General features: G+C 39.6%; 1 protein-coding gene across 1 annotated transcript in view; it reads right to left on the reverse strand.

The window, feature by feature from the left end:
- Nucleotides 1-22,166, reverse strand: part of LOC118771693 (antigen WC1.1-like) — a 32,935-nt gene extending 10,769 nt beyond the window's left edge. Inside the window, 24 exon segments of the mRNA XM_036519701.1 lie at nt 431-745; nt 964-1,260; nt 1,728-1,892; nt 5,918-5,972; nt 7,634-7,704; nt 8,209-8,286; nt 8,493-8,570; nt 8,972-9,043; nt 9,807-9,905; nt 10,174-10,317; nt 11,300-11,602; nt 11,681-11,752; nt 12,234-12,300; nt 12,397-12,554; nt 12,844-13,158; nt 13,949-14,272; nt 14,525-14,839; nt 15,086-15,382; nt 15,716-15,737; nt 15,915-16,036; nt 16,623-16,937; nt 17,156-17,445; nt 17,751-18,084; nt 22,112-22,166. Of these exon segments, the coding sequence (XP_036375594.1) occupies nt 431-745; nt 964-1,260; nt 1,728-1,892; nt 5,918-5,972; nt 7,634-7,704; nt 8,209-8,286; nt 8,493-8,570; nt 8,972-9,043; nt 9,807-9,905; nt 10,174-10,317; nt 11,300-11,602; nt 11,681-11,752; nt 12,234-12,300; nt 12,397-12,554; nt 12,844-13,158; nt 13,949-14,272; nt 14,525-14,839; nt 15,086-15,382; nt 15,716-15,737; nt 15,915-16,036; nt 16,623-16,937; nt 17,156-17,445; nt 17,751-18,084; nt 22,112-22,166 (4,363 nt within the window).
- Nucleotides 22,167-23,577: the final 1,411 nt, after the last annotated feature.

The raw sequence follows: 23,577 nt of genomic DNA on the forward strand, positions 1-23,577 counted from the left end.
TTCAAAACACTAGTTACAAAATGCTAATCTAATTCTCTGAACGACTTTTGATTTATACTGAAACTTCACACTTCTACAAAAGATCACACAGTATAATGGAATACAAATGTGATCATGAGTTGGAGGTACAGTAAGATAGTGCTGAGAAGAAAATAAGAAATTGTGGTTCATTGACAATGATTTAAATGGGAAATCATGTTCAGTTAACAGAATTAAATACCAAAGGTTAGGCAACATCTATACTCAGAGCTTCCTCTTCTTCTGGGCTTTTGTATGTCTCATTCTCACAATTTCCGTTGTACTGTTGTTAAGATACCCTCACATAATTTAAACTCCTCCTCCCACAGCTGTATGATGGTGTTGACCTTTAGCAAACAGTCATGGGTGGTATGTACAGAAACATGCCAAAACCAACCATAGCGATGCTCACCAGAGCAAATGACTCCTGCTTCTTGCCCATGTGAGCATGCAGCTCGCTTCCAGGAAGAGACGGCGCACTGTGAGAGGCGTGTCTCGTTCCCCTGGCACTCAAATACATCAGTCCAGATTGGCCCGCTCCCCTTTCCAAACCAGGCCTGTCCCGGGATTGCCACTGCTGTCCCACAGCCCAGCTGCTGACAGAGGGCAGTGGCGGCTCTCATATCCCAGCATGCATCACACACCGAGCCCCACTTACCGCTGTACTGCAGCTCCACTCGACCAGAGCAGGAGTCTGAACCATTCACCAGCCTGAATTTACTGTACCCTGCATACAGAACAAGGAGGGTTAGCAACCAAGTTATATATACACACACAAATACAGTTAGTCTACAGTGTCTACATTGTGACAAAAAGTGTTATGAATGCAGAAAGACAAAACTGCACGGTAATGACATTTTCTGCATGATAATATAATTAATGTATATAATTAACATAACATTAACAATAATCATCATCACAATCCTTGTATAAAGAAGCACTTACGAAAACACTTCACTCCCACATCTTGCTTATGAGAACAGCTCTTGTTTTGTACAGATGATCTCGGACAGTCGATGAGTTGGGACTCATCACCCTTACACTGAATCTCCTGTGACCACACCGGACCCTCCCCCTTTCCGAATGCAGCTGCCTTCAGCACCTCTACAGGCACTCCACACCCCAGCTCCCGACACACAACCTCTGCGTCATGCTGGTCGAACACAGCGTCACACACCGTGTCACCATTCGAGAACTCTACTCTCCCAGAGCACCGGTGAGGCCCCCCAACCAGCCTGGGACCTAAGCAAGAAAGCAACATTCACACCAATAATGTCCAGTAACTAATTTGATCCATTTAAAATACAAATACATTATTTGTAAGATAAATATCTATAAAAACAATGTTCCATCAAATTGACATATATAATTAAAATTGCAATAGCAGATAACACCAGTAATAATGAAAATATCACCACCATCACCACCATCAGACCTATCATCCTTAATTTCATTCTATTCCTCTTTATATCATCTTTGTCATTATGTCATGAGTCTGAAGTTCCCTCCAAAGTTCCTAAGCAGTAAACAATTAATGAGCTAATTAAACATACCTGCGCAGATGACCCCAACATCATTATCAAGGTTACAGAGGTTTGTATCTACACCCCACCTCAGTGATAGACAGTCCTTCAGCATGGACTCTGACCCTTTGCAGGACACCTTTGTCATCCATATTTTCCCAGAACCCTTTCCAAACTGAGCTGTACTTGGTATTTTCATAGCAACCCCGCAGCCCAGCTCTCTGCACACCACTGTAGCATCATTCATATCCCAGGCATCATCACACACTGCCCCCCACTGTCCTTCATGATGAAGCTCCACCCTCCCAGCACAGGGACTGCCACCATTCACCAGCCTCACGTCACCACAATCTGCAGATACAAAGGAGAGAGATGCTATTGTGTGTACCACCTATGATTCATAGCAAACGTTTACATCTCTGTTGGTAAGGCATATAAAATATAATACGAGGCAGCAGTGTGGCTTAGAAGTAAGGAGCATGGCTTGTAAAAAAAAAAAAAAGGTTACTGGTTTGATTCCCCGTTGGGGCACTGTTGTTGTAACCCACAACTGATTCAGCTAGTATCTAGCTGGACACCTACTTTTTTGGTCATTTTGCATATGCTCTATTTTGGTCACTTGGCATATCTAGAGTGACCTCAAAAGTGCTATTACAAAGTGCATCTAATTCAGTGTGCCACTCACGATTTATACTAAAACTTCAAACTTCTACAAAACATCATACAGTTTAATGGAATGCAGATGTGATCATGAGAAAGATAATGTTGAAAAGATGTTGTTCTAGTCGTATGAAGTTGAAATTGGTTTGCTTTGGAACTGATCATTTTTTGAATTCATGATGTTGCAAGCACTTACATAGAGATTCTTTGTTCAGTGTCAGAAACACACATTCTCAGAGTACAAACTGTTGACCATTAATCCTACATCAGAAAGTACATTAGAGCATTAATATCAAAGCTCAGCATTTTGTTTTATTATTGGTGTTAGATTCATTGTGTTAGAATATACATGGCATAAATGATTGTGTCCTACATAAAATACCCAGTTCCGGCATGTATTGGGCATCGGAAGGTCATCTTTAGTTGGACAAGATTGTGTTGGCGATACCTCTGACTAAATTATAAATTCTGCAATACCATCAGTTTTGAATCAGTGGTGTCCAAAACCGGACCTGATTATAAGGCAAGATTTAACTGTGTGAGTGATTTTTTTTTAAGAAATTACAAACACACATTATCAGACCATAGTACAACCACTACTGCCTCTACCACTACTACCACTAATAATAATAATAATAATAATAATAATAATAATAATAAAATTTAGCAATCCATGGGAAATTTTTAAAAACTTTTTCAGCAATTGCACAGAATTGCAGTCTGCTGATACATTACTTGTCTGCAGCCTACGGCTGTTATCCACACTTCAGGTCGTACAGAATGGGATAGGACTGTAAGACCTTTTCAAAAGGTAAATTCTATATTAGATTTTGTAAAATTTTTAGTGGCATATTGAGTTTCAGTCCTTTCACACAAACTCCCCCGTATTGCTGACACATTATACAGTAAATGAGAAAGCATTTTTGAGAGAGTTGAGAGTTGTCTAGCATCTTCAATCAACCGAAGAGGGCCCATGTTACACCTCTCTTTATCTCTCTCCACTGGCTCCCTGTAGCTGCCTGAATCAAGTTCAAGACCTTGATGCTTGCATTCAGAACATCCAATAAAACTACACCTACCTACCTGAACTCACTACTACCCAACCATTACATTCTGCTACTGAACAGCGTCTGGAAGTCCCATCACATCGCGGCACAAAATCACTCTCCAGAACCTTCTCTGCCATCGTCCCCAGATGGTGGAATGAACTTCATGCGTTCTGCAGAGTCCCTCACTATCTTCAAGAAAAATCTGAAAACACAGCTCTTCTGTGCTCACCTGAACATCTGAAACACTATACAATTTCTTATATCGAAAACCTTGTTTTTCATTAAAAAAAAAAAACAAACAATCTATGGTTTCATGCACTTTTACCTCTACCAGCTAGCGTGTACCTTGTCTGGCCAACTATTGAAACCAATATACACTATGGATATGTGCTTCTAATATTGTTGACTTTTTGCTTGTGTGGTACTCTGCCTCACTTGTAAGTTGCTTTGGGTAAAAGCATCTGCCAAATTAATAAATGTAAATTTAAATGTAAATGTATCAGAAGATTCTTTGCACACACCTCCCGTCAGAATTTTCCAAGGAGTTAATGTCCAATTAAGGATTAAAGTTGGGGTTAAAAACAGAGAAAGAGAAAAGAAGTTATGCTATTGCAGTCTCTATTGCACACTAGCGGCAGCAATTTTCACTTATCTGTATGTATATATCCAATTATATTTACAGAATTTATATTTTGGGGAAATTTATATATAGGTCGATTTACTATCCGGGACAACAATAAATTAGATCATGATAATTGCCAGCTGTATCATTTTATTTATGTAAATATGAATCCAGTGTTGTGCTTATTTCATGTCAGATGAACAATTCATATTTTTTTTTCCAAATTAAAAAGATAGATTAATTTTATACTGTTCCAAGTTCAAATGACAATTATGTGTACCCGTGATGCAGGCAATTAAAAAAACATAATTACATGTTAAAAACATGGTATGCTTTATTGTTTTAATTTTTTAATATTTTTTTTTATTTAATGTTTGCATGGAAAACTTACTCAGGGTTTCATAATTCATTGGTTGTGTTATCATTCACCATTTTAATCTGTGTTTCAATGAGCACACATCAGCCGCGCAGCTATGCATGGGACTCGAAGCCACAAAACATTCACACCTGCCCTCTTTCTTAGTTATTTTGTTTTACATGAAAGCATTTAATGCTAATGACTATTGCAGAATTGTTAAAATATTTTAGCAGTTTACTTTTTCCATTTTGTCATAGTGCAGTATAAAATGCCAGATTATGGCAAAGTAATTTTCTTCCGTAAATAACAGTATTCTGACGTAGTGAAATAGAAATAGAATAATATTTATTGTGTATCTGTCAGTACCTGTCTCTCAATATTTCTGTATCAATTAATCATGCATATAAAATACATGTTTGGTTAAACATACACAAATAAAAATAACATTCATAATCATAATTCACCTGCTTTTATTCCCTCTCTAGCGTTGAACACTACATGATATTACTGTGCTAAGATTGGACACAGAGCTATGATTAAACCCCACAGAACTAATGAGATCTTTGCAATAAGCCTGTTCTGATTGAGAGACACAGCTGCCAAAGGAGAAATAAGCCAGTAAAGACTGAAATACTAAATATTATGCAACTGAGGACATACAGGGCCAACAGATAAAAATGAAGATTCAGTTATTATTGATTGATTTGGTGTTTTCATGTGCACATATATGTACATATATATGTAGCTACATATCAGTGTGTTTGTGAATATACAGAATAACCCATGGCCCAATAAGTGTATCATTATTTCTAAAATCCTAAAAAGTATATCAGTGAGGATGTACAGTATAAGGAATACAGACAAAGTTCATGAAGTTATTCCGGAGAATGCGGGCATCAATCCTGCTACCTCTCGTACTTTTGATTAGTACTTAGCATTAAGATGCTTTTTCAGATGATTTTATTTTTTAAACATACAGTATCTTACCATTGATGAAAATGTGTAGTTTAAATTTAAGTAAAAAAATCTCTTTTACAAATTGGATTTAGCTCAGATCTCACCGAAATGTGAAACGGTGAATATAACACTTATTTTCTGAAAAATATAACATTGTAATTGAATCTTTGTGTCTTTATTCTGTGCTATAATATATATGTATGCATATTATATATATATATATATATATATATATATATATATATATATATATATATATATATATGAACAGTATGTAACAAATGTAACAAAAACAAAACAAATGTAACACATATTTTGTTATACTAATATGTATACATATATACATATATAGTATATTTACATATATATATGTTACATATATATCATGTAATATATTACATATATTTTACACAATAGAACAGTTTCAGACAGTTACAATTACAGTAAAGCCTTTTGGAATGAAGGACTTGAACATTAAATGTACAAGTGATTGTTTAAAAAAAGTAAAAATGAACAGCACTGAATTAACAGCATCCATCAATATTAAAATAACCAGGTCTACTTTTAGTAAGTTTAAACAGCATTTAAAAACTATCTCTGCACAGCTCTCTCTCTGCATTGCATCTATTCCATCCAGGAGCTGCCAGCATTCCAGCTCCACCTGACCCTCTGATCCCTGCATGCATGTGGATCTTGGAGAGGATGAAGACCATGGTACCCTGGTACTTACCAGCAGTGGTGAGCAGGAGGGAGGAGAGAGAGAGGAAAAACAGACAGCTGTCCATCTTCACCAGCACAGACAAACCCAAAGCTCAGAGCTCAGAGACCCAAACATTCACCTCTGAGTCCTCAGGGTGACTGAGCCCCTGTGCATCATGCCAGCCCCACAGGGAGAACACTCTCACCCCGCCCCACCAATCACACTCACTGCTGCCTTATAGGACTGACTACAGCAAAGCTTCAAACGCATACTATGGCAAATCAGAGGACTCTCTCTCCATTTTCTCCATATATTTCTATCCTGCATCACTTCTGTCTGTCTGTGCTCCTCCTTCTTGCCCAAAGCCCCACACAGCTGCAGAAAGTGAGTGTAACAGACACTGTGGTGAGAAACACAGGAGATGGAAAGATTGCCTTTGCAGAAAAAATCATTTCGAGGCATAGATAACTTGTGCAGTCTCCACGTCCCTGCAATAACCTTTACAACACTATGAAGCTATTTCTTATTTATTTTACATAAAATTCTCTATTTTTTTTATTACAAATGTTTGGCAATGACATGCCTTTGGATTAACTATACATAGAACCATATATATACCTTGCTTGACCCATGCATATTAATGATTTAATGATTTTACTTTTATTGTTACAAATACTTTGCTGGGTAACCCTGACCCACCCAGGATGGGGCTCAGACAGGATCTCCTCATTTTATGGCATGATGGGAAGCATGCTGCCACTCTCTGTATGTGTCTGAGGTCACAGAGGCTCTGACAGTAACAGGGTCAGGAACCCAGAGTGCCTCTGCCTAGCAATGAGTGATGATGCTCATTATGTTTAAATGTTTCAAAGGCTGTTAATATATTTATCAAAATATTCTTTCATTCAGAATCACCTTTTGACACATGTTCACATTTTTAATTAATGTAATTTAATTTATTTAGCTTAAGTAATCAATTCATTGTACAGAATTTGGAAAGCTCCTTTCAAGGAATTTCACTGTGCTCCAAATAACAGAAATAAAATAACTGTTAATCTTGTTTCGCAGCCTCTAAGTCACACATATCATAAGATAAAAAATATCAGGCAAAAAACATTGTTCTGTTTACATTCACATGATTGATTTTTTTTTACAAACTTTAGCACATTGTAAATGCTGATTCTCTTAGGTCTCCTAGGATCTTTGGAGAATATAAGGAAGTTCATAAATTAGCCACGCTAAAGTTTGGAAACCCTAAGTCTAAACATATGCTCAGTAAGAGAGTGAAAACAAAATGATAACAGAATGATGAGATTTCTTTTTTATCAAATGCAATTTTATTTGAAAGTGAATGGTAAATGTGCTGCATAAGCATTAAAAATGGATATTTTCAACAAAGGTCCACTGTTGTAAAAATGGACAGGTGCAAAACTGGTCAATTAACCGGAAATATGTTTGATAAACTGAGTACAGAAAGGACCAGTGAAAACCATGACATCACAACTCATATTAAAAGTAATATTTAAAAAATTAATACACATTTTTTAAAAATTATACAAATAAGTACAAAAACCAAATTAAATTCATTTCTAAAAAAGGACATACACAATTAATGAAAGCCTTTGGAAGTTGCAATAACAATTTACATTCATCTTCATCTAGCTGCTAAGCATGGAATTCTCTCAGTCTGTGGGTGGGGTTTATCCCCAGATGAAACTGTCACCCAAACTGTGGCTCCTCCCCCACATCATCATAGTCAAGCCCATCAGGGGCTGGGAGTCCCTCCTCAGGGGACAGTGTGGCCAGGACTCTCCCCGCTGCAGGGACAGAGTAAGGGACACAGGCTAGAGACACGCAGGGCAGTTATGCACAGGTACAGGAACAGGGCAAGGAACCATGAAAGAAAAGCAACTCCCTGTTTCACAACCTGTAACAGTGAATTAAGTGTCTGTGATGAATAATTAAGTGTCTGTCAAAAACCACACAGACGGAGCTACAGCTGAGTGACTGTTATAAACCTCCCGCAGGGAGTGACGTGGTGCAGCGAGTAGTGACACCAGACAGACAGTGAAGAAAGCAGCTGTTCCTCAACACACATATTGTGAGATTTGCCGATTAACAGTGACCATGTATGTGTTTTAAACAAGCAGAATTTCTTAACCTCCTCAGTTATTTTTTAGTTCTTAAGTTACATGAAGATCACAAATGTTAACAGAGAGTTCTGAACCCCCACTGCAGACAACATTATAAAGGGTTCATTGAACATTGCAAACATTGTAATGTTTGTTTGTGGTAAAGGTCATCTGTGGAGAGACACTGACCTGCCTCAACGTCTGCACTCTGCCCCACGCTCATAACATCATCATAGTACTCTGTGGTGTCTCCTGTCAGCACACCTCCTTAAACAGAAACACAGCATTGATGCAAGTTTGAAAGGAATTCAGCAGAACTGCTACTGCTGTCCCAACTTACGTAGACCTTTAAATAACTCCCAAATATGAAAAATTTGCTGAACAAGGATTAATGTTTTATTTCCAAAAATGATATTCTTCCAGAATACCCTGGCCATGACATACAATATTCACCACTGGGAAAGTGAACTCACTTGACAAGTTGCTTGCAGTCTGATCGATTGGAACAACATCATCATAGTTCTCTGGTGTGTCCTCTGTCATCAGCTCTCCTGAACCAGACACAATAAAACAGTATCTTCTGATTAGTGGCACTTTGTCACTACAGACATTGTATGACAAATTGGATCATTGTTTGAAGCATGAGCATAATAAAAAATACAACTGGCAAACTACCTGGACTCTGCTCAGTGGCAATGGCATCATCATAATGCTTGACTCCCTCTTCTCTCCCAGAACCGTCTGAATGAAAGAGATCTAAACTCAAAGCTCATCACAACAGCACTGAGAAACAGTGCAACGTGTCTCTACACTCCACAAAACAGCCCAAAACTACATGGTGAAATGTAACCACACAGCATGTCCTCACATCCTAATGAGTGTGTCATGCAAGGCCCCTCTCTCCATCACTACCTCCCCGATCCACTCAGGGACCCAAACAGCTCATCCATACCTGACATGGCGTCTGCTTCACCGTCCCCCACGTCTTCATACCCAGAGTGTAAATCCTCAGAAAGGACACTTCCTGTGAACGGCAGAGAAGGGCTGTAATGTCTGTGGTCAGACAGCTGTCCCCCGTTTGTGTGTTTCCCAGGTAAGCAGGAGTGAATCAGCACAAGTACAGTTGCACACATACAGAAACACTCATGTACATGAATGTACCCACCCACACATGCGCTCTCTCTCCCTCACACTGTACCCAAAACCTTCCCACACACACACAGACATTAACTGTCACCGCTGATCATGTGCATCCTCTCCCCCCGTGCTGTACAGACATGTTTCTCTCTCCTCCTCCTGCAAGGTTACAGCACTGAAGCTGCGAGAGACTTGTGTGGTTTCTCTACCATGATCACATGACTAGAGGCAGATGCACGGCAGTTATAATACGGCTCTGCACACCCGCCCCATTGATTCTTATCTGCATGTTGGATCAATTCCAACGCACCTGCCTGACTAATTTCTATCTGCGGGACGGATCCTCTGTAAACCCTGATGAGTAAAATGCACCCATACCAGAATGGTGCTGTGCTGCTCTGCAGTATTCAGAGTGAAGAGTACAGCAGCAGTGGCTCTTCCTCCTGTCTGTGTCTGGCAGCACTATCTGCCTGTTCTGAGATCAGTTTGAGTGTGTGAGTGAGTGGCTGTGAGACAGAAAGTGTTCTGCAGCTGGTGTTATTACTGGTTATGTAGGGCCCATATGGTAAAGTGCTGTGTAAGCTGTGTGTCCTAAGATGTTGATTGACAACATGTGAAAGAGGCATTTAAAAGTGAATGAATGGGCTCACCCCTTCGGGGGGTGCTGTAGGCTTCCTCTCTGGTCTCTTTGTACTCGATCTCCTCGTAGACGGCCTCATATATGGGGGCTTGTTTCCCCTGAGACAGTGCTGTGGGAGTGAACACACAGAGACACACACAGATCTCTTAGGTCACAAAGGAACAGAGGAACAACACAGAGGTGTTGTAATGTTGTAGAGTTAGGTCTCCAGCACTGAAGCTCTCACTTCACATGAAAATGACATCACTAAAGGTGATGCATCCTGGTTGCTATGCTTTTTGTTTGTTTTGTCCAAAGGTGTTGATCACTTATTTGTGTCTTAATTGGTTGAATGGCCATGTCATTAATGTGAGGAAATCTGATCCGTCCATCCCTACCTCTCTTCAGCGCTCTGGTCCGGGACACCTGCACAAACAGCAGAGCCAGCAGCAGGAACAGCAGAGCCCCCAGCACCAGGAAGGCCACATTGGAGATGGAAATGCCTGATGGGGGCTGAGTCACTGTAGGACGTTTGGGCTCTCCTGCGGGGGACAGGAGGGCAGGAAGCAACAGACAGCACAGAGAGGTGAGGACTGCAGGGGACCATAGTGTGGAGCTGTGGTGAGGATGAGGATTTAAAGGCTGTACCTGGATCACTGGCAACGGTGGCAGGATCATTCTTACATAGTGATTAATAGAGAAAGCCTTCGATTCTCATAAGCAGTTGATTCTTATAAGCATAATCACAATGAAATAAATGATTTTTTCTTAAATTCATAGTTTTGGAAAATCCTTATGATATTGGACCCTTTGTAGACTACAAATATTTATATGTAATCACTGTTTGACCACAGACTTCACCAGTGTGTCAACTGCTGCCTAAATCAGCAAGAATTTCTATAAACGTCCTTGATCACTGGTGACTTCCTGGTCGGCTTTCATTTTCACCTTCAATCTTCATGATGCTTTTCCTGTCTTCAGACTAAGGGTGTCTTTCCTTTCTCTGTCATTGTGAGTGGCACCATGGTACTGCACATCTAAATTATTTTTCAAAATGTATGATGTGCTACATACTCCAGTTATTGAGGTGGAATACATGATTAACTTTAAGATTCATAGTACAAATACTAAACTGCCATTGCACTCAGCTGAATATTGTATTACATGTTGTGAATCAGCTGAAATGATTCAAATATACACATTGATTCAGTAAGTTGAGTTTTTAAACAGTATTTGATTTTGTCCTAGTGTTATTTATAACTATACATAGTTGAGTCTTATGCCAGTAATTTGCAAGAATTGAGAGTATTAAATTGATCAAACTTACTAAACTAATCAATAAATTTAGTAAGTGATTTTTGTTAAATTAATTTTTTGTGACATATGAACGTGTGATTATTGACAAAGCTGTACTATCTTATTATGAACACCAAAAATTTGCCATTTTGACAAGAGCCATATATCAGTTTCCAATATCAGGTCTGTTTTAAGCGTTCATTGAAAAGAAAATATGTGGCTTCTCACCTGCGCAAATAACCCCAGCATCTTCCTTGTCTCGGCAGCTCCTCTCTCTCAGCACAGAGTGAGGACAGTCCCAAAGGTAGAGCTCTGTGCCCCTGCATTTGATCTCGTCAAGCCAGAAGGATCCATCTCCTCTGGTGGACGTGCTGTTCTCATCAGGTCTCAGTGCCTCCCCACAGCCCAGCTGTCTGCACACCACCTCAGCCTCCCTCATGTCCCAGAAGTCATTGCAGATGGACCCCCAGGAGCCCCCAATCTGAACTTCCACCCTCCCAGAGCAGTTCCTGGGGCTGGCCAGCCTCAGCTCTGGAACAGATCAGCCAGGTCACTCATTCACTTTGCCTGAGAGACTCTGGGAAATCGCTGGTGTGGTTCTGAACTCACCTTTCTGCTGATGGACCTGGGTCTTATTCGACTGAAGTGTCGTCTCTAAGCTGGGAACTTTCCTCTTAGGGCCTTCAGAAGGAAAAGGCCCATTTACAAAACTGTTATTAAAAAATAACTAACACGTCAGACAGAATTATAGCAAAGATACATCAAGCTGCAAACACTGCAACAACAATAAAAACATTGCAGCCAAGATACTGTGCTTGAGAATGACTTATTAAAGCAACACCTTAAAACATAATATTTACTGTATGTAAATTGAACCAGGCAATGATCTATGAAATGTTAACTTGCACTGCACCATTCTATTATTTAATATTATATTTATAGTGACTCAAAATGAGCTGAGACAGCTACACTGCATTGCGCAAGAACACACTAATGAAGAGGAACTACCAGTAGGACAGCTCCATAAATACAGATTTGTAATAATGATTGCTCAAGAGTATCGATAAAGCACTCAAATGTTCTCTCTTTCCATTGAAAGGTGTGAAATCAGTGCTCAATAAGAGGATTTTGCCCCTGCTGTTGGGACAACTGGTGTCTATACCTGTGCAGGTGATAACAGCCACCTCATTGGGACTGCAATCGTTTTGACCCCAAGGTGAAGACTGGCACTGCCAGAGGGAAGTGTCATGAGGACGGCATTGCACGTTGTCCAACCATCGAGGAGCATCCGGTGGCAAAGAGGTGGTTCCGTCTTGAAAACCTACAGCGTCCCCACAGCCCAGCTGGCGGCAGATCACTCGAGCTGTATCTGGCACCATGTCATTCATACACACACTCCCCCAGGTGCCGTTGTAGAAGACTTCTGCCTGCCCCTCACAACCCTCTGTGTTTTGTGTCATTCCCAGTCTGAGCTGCTTGAATTCTGTCACAATGAAGTGAAGCATATCAAATGCACAACTCCACTCTGACTGAGTTGTCTTGTCCATAAAATAACAACGCTAACATCATTACAAGTTACAATGAAAGCAGGCATCCCGTGGAAAATTTCACATTTTGAACATTTTGCAACACTATATTTAGGTATTTATTATAAGAGAAATCAGTGCTCATTTAATAGGTGAGATAAACCTAATTAACTGAGAGGTCATTTAAACTAGCATACACAGTGGGTCCCCAGGACCAGGACTGAGAAACACAGAGGTTTTTTGTACCTGAGCAAATGATCCCTACATCCTTTTGGTGTCCACAGTTGTGTTGTCCCCACTCTGCTGAGGGACACTCCCGCAGGGACGTCTCGTTCCCCACGCAGCCCACCTCATCCAGCCAGATGGCTCCAGTTCCTGGCCTGTAGGGGGAGGGTGAGGGGACACTGAGGGCCGTCCCACACCGGAGCTGCCTGCACACCACCTGAGCATCCTCCAGGTCCCAGGAATCATCACACACCGTCCCCCAGGAGCCCCTGTGGAACACCTCCAGCCTTCCAGCACAGTCCCCCCCTCCCCCCACCAGCCTGAGGGACCTGTGGTCTGAGAGAGAGAGAGAGAGAGATGTAGGAGAGCAAGAGAGAAAAAGAGTCAAATGCTGAGAGAGACAAACAGAAAGTTGGAGTAGAGGAAAAAACTCGAACTCACACATGAGTACAAATACAACATTGTGTACAGAACAGCAACACAGAAACATAATGGAGGGGGTTCTAATACTTATGATCAACTTCCAAACCCTCTGTTGCATACTCAAGGATTCTGTGTTGTAAGAAGAACATAAGAATTCATGTTGACATTTAGGCCTTTTGACCTCTCTGATGTTTATACCACAAAATATCTTTACTTAACTGTTTGAAATGTCTGACGTGACATAACATGTTTGCCAAACCAAATAAGAACTTGTGAGAAGAGTCCCAATAATATTCAGTCTTCTTGTAAGACTTACTTTAACAAAGCATCTATGTTTGCTGTGAACTTATTTTTACCATCATGTCAGGGATTGTGGAAACATGGCACAACAATTTTTTTAATGAAACACTTTGAAAATATTTCATTGTATTCAATGAAATGTTTCGATGTATCACGTTTTACTGATCTGTGCTAAAGCGAACACTTTCAGGTACAGGGAATAATAAAACATGGCACCTTCAGAGACTCAGCCAATCACTAACACTAGTAATAAAATAATTACTACAGATTTCATTTGGAGCTCAGCCCCTTACACTTATACAATAACAATCATTGTATTGTAAAATATTTGTATGATGAATTAAGTTGTGTGGCTTTACTGTTGAAGTGCTTGGTAATGATGAGGTTCACCCTCTGTACTCACTGGAGCAGAAGATGGACACCTGTTGGCTGGAACTACAGGTGAGTGTGTGAGGAGCACTGCAGTTCCCCAGGTGAGACTCCGCACCAGAACACCTGAACCCTGTGAGGCAATCATCCCTGTTCCTCCTCCCAGATGGAGAGGAGCTTTGGACCTGCTCAGCTGAGCCACAGCCCAGCTGTCTGCACACTACTGAGGTCTCATTGAAGCCCCAGGTGTCCAGGAGAACTCTCCTCCAGGTCTGCTGGTAGTACACCTCCACCTGGCCTTCACATCCATTCTCTCCAACCAGCCTCACCTGCCCATCAAGATCTGAAGAGTTTGATCCTGCAGAGAGTACAATCAGTCAATCAATGTGCTTTGACTTAAAATAGATGTTAATTTGCACTGTAAAATTAAATGTAAAGACAAACTGGACTTCTTTATTGCAGAGTTGTTTGACAACTTCACATGTGTTAAACAGTTCCAAAACACAAATCATACCCAGCCCCTGCTCCCACAAACCCCCGCCTTTCTACAGCCAATGGTCACATGCAGCATGTGCACATACATGTCTAAACAAACCATAACAATGCTCACCAGAGCAGACGACTCCTGCATCTTGTGCATGCGAGCATGCAGCTCGATTCCAGGAAGAGACAGTGCACAGTGACAGGCGTGGCTCACTCCCTTGGCACTCAAACACATCAGTCCAGATTGGCCCACTCCCCTCTCCAAACCAGGCCTGTCCCAGGATTGCCACTGCTGTCCCACAGCCCAGCTGCTGACAAAGGACAGTGGCGGCTCTCATATCCCAGCATGCATCACACACCGAGCCCCACTTACCGCTGTATTGCAGCTCCACTCGACCAGAGCAGGAGTCTGAACCATTCACCAGCCTGAATTTACTGTACCCTGCATACAGAAGAGGATTGCTAGCTCCAGGTTATACATACACACACAAATACAGTTAGTCTACAGTGTCTAGATTGTGACAAAAATGTTATGGATGCAGAAAGACAAAACTGCAAAGTAATGACATTTTTGTATGTTTTCATGCATAACTGGGTCTCCAAATGATGATAGTATAATTCATTATGGCAACAAAAATCATCAACATAATCCATGTAAAAATAAGTTTTGAGAACAAGGAGCACTTACCAAAACACATGACTCCCACATCTTGCTTATGAGAGCAGCTCTCATTTTGTATGGATGATCTTGGACAGTCGATGAGTTGGGACTCATTACCTTTACACTGAATCTCCTCTGACCACACCTGACCCTCCCCCTCTCCAAATGCAGCTGCCTTCAGCACCTCTGCAGGTCCCGCGCACCCCATCTCCCGACACACAACCTCTGCGTCATGCTGGTCGAACACAGCGTCACACATTGTGTCACCATTCAAGAACTCTACTCTCCCAGAGCACCGGTGAGGCCCCCCAACCAGCCTGGGACCTAAGCAAGAAAACAACATTCACATCAATAATGTCCAACAATGAATTTGTTACATTTTAAACACATATTAATTGTATGTACTATAAATATCTATAATTTCTATAATCTATAATATCTATAATTCATGTTATAACAATTAAATATACATACATAAAAATAGTAATACCAGATAACACCAGGAATAATGAAAATAATAATCATCACCATAACACTTCTCTTCTTTTCTCTGATCCTATTCCTCATTATAGCATCTTTCTCACACAGTCATAAGTCTCATAAAGTTCCCTCCAAAGTTCCTAAGCAGTAAACATTTAACGAGCTGACCAAACAAACCTGAGCAGATGACGCCGGCATCCTTTTCAAGATTACAGAGGTCTGTGTCTACACCCCACCTAAATGATATACAGTCCTTCAGCTTGGACTCTGACCCTTTGCAGGAAAGTCTTGTCATCCATATTCTCCCAGAACCCTTTCCAAAATGAGCTGTGATTGGTGTTTTCACAGCTTCTCGACACCCCAATTCTCTGCACACCACTGCAGCTTCCTTCATATCCCAGCCATCATCACACACTGTCCCCCACTGTCCATCGTGATGAAGCTCCACCCTCCCAGCACAGGGACTGCCACCATTCACCAGCCTCACATCACCCTTACCTGGAGATACAGGCAGAGACAGAGGCCATTTTGTGTACCACTTATGATACATAACAAACCTTTACATTAATATTGGCAATGTATGCAAAATATCATACAGCATAACGTGCATTTACATTTACGGTCACCTTGCAGACGCTCTTAACTACAGCAACATTCAAAACACTAGTTACAAAATGCTAATCTAATTCTCTGAACGACTTTTGATTTATACTGAAACTTCACACTTCTACAAAAGATCACACAGTATAATGGAATACAAATGTGATCATGAGTTGGAGGTACAGTAAGATAGTGCTGAGAAGAAAATAAGAAATTGTGGTTCATTGACAATGATTTAAATGGGAAATCATGTTCAGTTAACAGAATTAAATACCAAAGGTTAGGCAACATCTATACTCAGAGCTTCCTCTTCTTCTGGGCTTTTGTATGTCTCATTCTCACAATTTCCGTTGTACTGTTGTTAAGATACCCTCACATAATTTAAACTCCTCCTCCCACAGCTGTATGATGGTGTTGACCTTTAGCAAACAGTCATGGGTGGTATGTACAGAAACATGCCAAAACCAACCATAGCGATGCTCACCAGAGCAAATGACTCCTGCTTCTTGCCCATGTGAGCATGCAGCTCGCTTCCAGGAAGAGACGGCGCACTGTGAGAGGCGTGTCTCGTTCCCCTGGCACTCAAATACATCAGTCCAGATTGGCCCGCTCCCCTTTCCAAACCAGGCCTGTCCCGGGATTGCCACTGCTGTCCCACAGCCCAGCTGCTGACAGAGGGCAGTGGCGGCTCTCATATCCCAGCATGCATCACACACCGAGCCCCACTTACCGCTGTACTGCAGCTCCACTCGACCAGAGCAGGAGTCTGAACCATTCACCAGCCTGAATTTACTGTACCCTGCATACAGAACAAGGAGGGTTAGCAACCAAGTTATATATACACACACAAATACAGTTAGTCTACAGTGTCTACATTGTGACAAAAAGTGTTATGAATGCAGAAAGACAAAACTGCACGGTAATGACATTTTCTGCATGATAATATAATTAATGTATATAATTAACATAACATTAACAATAATCATCATCACAATCCTTGTATAAAGAAGCACTTACGAAAACACTTCACTCCCACATCTTGCTTATGAGAGCAGCTCTTGTTTTGCACAGATGATCTAGGACAGTCGATGAGTTGGGACTCATCACCCTTACACTGAATCTCCTGTGACCACACCTGACCCTCCCCCTTTCCGAATGCAGCTGCCTTCAGCACCTCTACAGGCACTCCACACCCCAGCTCCCGACACACAACCTCTGCGTCATGCTGGTCGAACACAGCGTCACACACCGTGTCACCATTCGAGAACTCTACTCTCCCAGAGCACCGGTGAGGCCCCCCAACCAGCCTGGGACCTAAGCAAGAAAACAACATTCACACCAATAATGTCCAGTAACTAATTTGATCCATTTAAAATACAAATACATTATTTGTAAGATAAATATCTATAAAAACAATGTTCCATCAAATTGACATATATAATTAAAATTGCAATAGCAGATAACACCAGTAATAATGAAAATATCACCACCATCACCACCATCAGACCTATCATCCTTAATTTCATTCTATTCCTCTTTATATCATCTTTGTCATTATGTCATGAGTCTGAAGTTCCCTCCAAAGTTCCTAAGCAGTAAACAATTAATGAGCTAATTAAACATACCTGCGCAGATGACCCCAACATCATTATCAAGGTTACAGAGGTTTGTATCTACACCCCACCTCAGTGATAGACAGTCCTTCAGCATGGACTCTGACCCTTTGCAGGACACCCTTGTCATCCATATTTTCCCAGAACCCTTTCCAAACTGAGCTGTACTTGGTATTTTCATAGCAACCCCGCAGCCCAGCTCTCTGCACACCACTGTAGCATCATTCATATCCCAGGCATCATCACACACTGCCCCCCACTGTCCTTCATGATGAAGCTCCACCCTCCCAGCACAGGGACTGCCACCATTCACCAGCCTCACGTCACCACAATCTGCAGATACAAAGGAGAGAGATGCTATTGTGTGTACCACCTATGATTCATAGCAAACGTTTACATCTCTGTTGGTAAGGCATATAAAATATAATACGAGGCAGCAGTGTGGCTTAGAAGTAAGGAGCATGGCTTGTAAAAAAAAAAAAAAAGGTTACTGGTTTGATTCCCCGTTGGGGCACTGTTGTTGTAACCCACAACTGATTCAGCTAGTATCTAGCTGGACACCTACTTTTTTGGTCATTTTGCATATGCTCTATTTTGGTCACTTGGCATATCTAGAGTGACCTCAAAAGTGCTATTACAAAGTGCATCTAATTCAGTGTGCCACTCACGATTTATACTAAAACTTCAAACTTCTACAAAACATCATACAGTTTAATGGAATGCAGATGTGATCATGAGAAAGATAATGTTGAAAAGATGTTGTTCTAGTCGTATGAAGTTGAAATTGGTTTGCTTTGGAACTGATCATTTTTTGAATTCATGATGTTGCAAGCACTTACATAGAGATTCTTTGTTCAGTGTCAGAAACACACATTCTCAGAGTACAAACTGTTGACCATTAATCCTACATCAGAAAGTACATTAGAGCATTAATATCAAAGCTCAGCATTTTGTTGTATTATTGGTGTTAGATTCATTGTGTTAGAATATACATGGCATAAATGATTGTGTCCTACATAAAATACCCAGTTCCGGCATGTATTGGGCATCGGAAGGTCATCTTTAGTTGGACAAGATTGTGTTGGCGATACCTCTGACTAAATTATAAATTCTGCAATACCATCAGTTTTGAATCAGTGGTGTCCAAAACCGGACCTGATTATAAGGCAAGATTTAACTGTGTGAGTGATTTTTTTTTTAAGAAATTACAAACACACATTATCAGACCATAGTACAACCACTACTGCCTCTACCACTACTACCACTAATAATAATAATAATAATAATAATAATAATAAAATTTAGCAATCCATGGGAAATTTTTAAAAACTTTTTCAGCAATTGCACAGAATTGCAGTCTGCTGATACATTACTTGTCTGCAGCCTACGGCTGTTATCCACACTTCAGGTCGTACAGAATGGGATAGGACTGTAAGACCTTTTCAAAAGGTAAATTCTATATTAGATTTTGTAAAATTTTTAGTGGCATATTGAGTTTCAGTCCTTTCACACAAACTCCCCCGTATTGCTGACACATTATACAGTAAATGAGAAAGCATTTTTGAGAGAGTTGAGAGTTGTCTAGCATCTTCAATCAACCGAAGAGGGCCCATGTTACACCTCTCTTTATCTCTCTCCACTGGCTCCCTGTAGCTGCCTGAATCAAGTTCAAGACCTTGATGCTTGCATTCAGAACATCCAATAAAACTACACCTACCTACCTGAACTCACTACTACCCAACCATTACATTCTGCTACTGAACAGCGTCTGGAAGTCCCATCACATCGCGGCACAAAATCACTCTCCAGAACCTTCTCTGCCATCGTCCCCAGATGGTGGAATGAACTTCATGCGTTCTGCAGAGTCCCTCACTATCTTCAAGAAAAATCTGAAAACACAGCTCTTCTGTGCTCACCTGAACATCTGAAACACTATACAATTTCTTATATCGAAAACCTTGTTTTTCATTAAAAAAAAAAAACAAACAATCTATGGTTTCATGCACTTTTACCTCTACCAGCTAGCGTGTACCTTGTCTGGCCAACTATTGAAACCAATATACACTATGGATATGTGCTTCTAATATTGTTGACTTTTTGCTTGTGTGGTACTCTGCCTCACTTGTAAGTTGCTTTGGGTAAAAGCATCTGCCAAATTAATAAATGTAAATTTAAATGTAAATGTATCAGAAGATTCTTTGCACACACCTCCCGTCAGAATTTTCCAAGGAGTTAATGTCCAATTAAGGATTAAAGTTGGGGTTAAAAACAGAGAAAGAGAAAAGAAGTTATGCTATTGCAGTCTCTATTGCACACTAGCGGCAGCAATTTTCACTTATCTGTATGTATATATCCAATTATATTTACAGAATTTATATTTTGGGGAAATTTATATATAGGTCGATTTACTATCCGGGACAACAATAAATTAGATCATGATAATTGCCAGCTGTATCATTTTATTTATGTAAATATGAATCCAGTGTTGTGCTTATTTCATGTCAGATGAACAATTCATATTTTTTTTTCCAAATTAAAAAGATAGATTAATTTTATACTGTTCCAAGTTCAAATGACAATTATGTGTACCCGTGATGCAGGCAATTAAAAAAACATAATTACATGTTAAAAACATGGTATGCTTTATTGTTTTAATTTTTTAATATTTTTTTTTATTTAATGTTTGCATGGAAAACTTACTCAGGGTTTCATAATTCATTGGTTGTGTTATCATTCACCATTTTAATCTGTGTTTCAATGAGCACACATCAGCCGCGCAGCTATGCATGGGACTCGAAGCCACAAAACATTCACACCTGCCCTCTTTCTTAGTTATTTTGTTTTACATGAAAGCATTTAATGCTAATGACTATTGCAGAATTGTTAAAATATTTTAGCAGTTTACTTTTTCCATTTTGTCATAGTGCAGTATAAAATGCCAGATTATGGCAAAGTAATTTTCTTCCGTAAATAACAGTATTCTGACGTAGTGAAATAGAAATAGAATAATATTTATTGTGTATCTGTCAGTACCTGTCTCTCAATATTTCTGTATCAATTAATCATGCATATAAAATACATGTTTGGTTAAACATACACAAATAAAAATAACATTCATAATCATAATTCACCTGCTTTTATTCCCTCTCTAGCGTTGAACACTACATGATATTACTGTGCTAAGATTGGACACAGAGCTATGATTAAACCCCACAGAACTAATGAGATCTTTGCAATAAGCCTGTTCTGATTGAGAGACACAGCTGCCAAAGGAGAAATAAGCCAGTAAAGACTGAAATACTAAATATTATGCAACTGAGGACATACAGGGCCAACAGATAAAAATGAAGATTCAGTTATTATTGATTGATTTGGTGTTTTCATGTGCACATATATGTACATATATATGTAGCTACATATCAGTGTGTTTGTGAATATACAGAATAACCCATGGCCCAATAAGTGTATCATTATTTCTAAAATCCTAAAAAGTATATCAGTGAGGATGTACAGTATAAGGAATACAGACAAAGTTCATGAAGTTATTCCGGAGAATGCGGGCATCAATCCTGCTACCTCTCGTACTTTTGATTAGTACTTAGCATTAAGATGCTTTTTCAGATGATTTTATTTTTTAAACATACAGTATCTTACCATTGATGAAAATGTGTAGTTTAAATTTAAGTAAAAAAATCTCTTTTACAAATTGGATTTAGCTCAGATCTCACCGAAATGTGAAACGGTGAATATAACACTTATTTTCTGAAAAATATAACATTGTAATTGAATCTTTGTGTCTTTATTCTGTGCTATAATATATATTTATGCATATTATATATATATATATATATATATATATATATATATATATATATACATATATATATATATATATGAACAGTATGTAACAAATGTAACAAAAACAAAACAAATGTAACACATATTTTGTTATACTAATATGTATACATATATACATATATAGTATATTTACATATATATATGTTACATATATATCATGTAATATATTACATATATTTTACACAATAGAACAGTTTCAGACAGTTACAATTACAGTAAAGCCTTTTGGAATGAAGGACTTGAACATTAAATGTACAAGTGATTGTTTAAAAAAAGTAAAAATGAACAGCACTGAATTAACAGCATCCATCAATATTAAAATAACCAGGTCTACTTTTAGTAAGTTTAAACAGCATTTAAAAACTATCTCTGCACAGCTCTCTCTCTGCATTGCATCTATTCCATCCAGGAGCTGCCAGCATTCCAGCTCCACCTGACCCTCTGATCCCTGCATGCATGTGGATCTTGGAGAGGATGAAGACCATGGTACCCTGGTACTTACCAGCAGTGGTGAGCAGGAGGGAGGAGAGAGAGAGGAAAAACAGACAGCTGTCCATCTTCACCAGCACAGACAAACCCAAAGCTCAGAGCTCAGAGACCCAAACATTCACCTCTGAGTCCTCAGGGTGACTGAGCCCCTGTGCATCATGCCAGCCCCACAGAGAGAACACTCTCACCCCGCCCCACCAATCACACTCACTGCTGCCTTATAGGACTGACTACAGCAAAGCTTCAAACGCATACTATGGCAAATCAGAGGACTCTCTCTACATTTTCTCCATATATTTCTATCCTGCATCACTTCTGTCTGTCTGTGCTCCTCCTTCTTGCCCAAAGCCCCACACAGCTGCAGAAAGTGAGTGTAACAGACACTGTGGTGAGAAACACAGGAGATGGAAAGATTGCCTTTGCAGAAAAAATCATTTCGAGGCATAGATAACTTGTGCAGTCTCCACGTCCCTGCAATAACCTTTACAACACTATGAAGCTATTTCTTATTTATTTTACATAAAATTCTCTATTTTTTTTATTACAAATGTTTGGCAATGACATGCCTTTGGATTAACTATACATAGAACCATATATATACCTTGCTTGACCCATGCATATTAATGATTTAATGATTTTACTTTTATTGTTACAAATACTTTGCTGGGTAACCCTGACCCACCCAGGATGGGGCTCAGACAGGATCTCCTCATTTTATGGCATGATGGGAAGCATGCTGCCACTCTCTGTATGTGTCTGAGGTCACAGAGGCTCTGACAGTAACAGGGTCAGGAACCCAGAGTGCCTCTGCCTAGCAATGAGTGATGATGCTCATTATGTTTAAATGTTTCAAAGGCTGTTAATATATTTATCAAAATATTCTTTCATTCAGAATCACCTTTTGACACATGTTCACATTTTTAATTAATGTAATTTAATTTATTTAGCTTAAGTAATCAATTCATTGTACAGAATTTGGAAAGCTCCTTTCAAGGAATTTCACTGTGCTCCAAATAACAGAAATAAAATAACTGTTAATCTTGTTTCGCAGCCTCTAAGTCACACATATCATAAGATAAAAAATATCAGGCAAAAAACATTGTTCTGTTTACATTCACATGATTGATTTTTTTTTACAAACTTTAGCACATTGTAAATGCTGATTCTCTTAGGTCTCCTAGGATCTTTGGAGAATATAAGGAAGTTCATAAATTAGCCACGCTAAAGTTTGGAAACCCTAAGTCTAAACATATGCTCAGTAAGAGAGTGAAAACAAAATGATAACAGAATGATGAGATTTCTTTTTTATCAAATGCAATTTTATTTGAAAGTGAATGGTAAATGTGCTGCATAAGCATTAAAAATGGATATTTTCAACAAAGGTCCACTGTTGTAAAAATGGACAGGTGCAAAACTGGTCAATTAACCGGAAATATGTTTGATAAACTGAGTACAGAAAGGACCAGTGAAAACCATGAC

This window comes from Megalops cyprinoides, chromosome 25, assembly GCF_013368585.1.
Source record: "Megalops cyprinoides isolate fMegCyp1 chromosome 25, fMegCyp1.pri, whole genome shotgun sequence".
NCBI classification, from domain to species: domain Eukaryota; kingdom Metazoa; phylum Chordata; class Actinopteri; order Elopiformes; family Megalopidae; genus Megalops; species Megalops cyprinoides.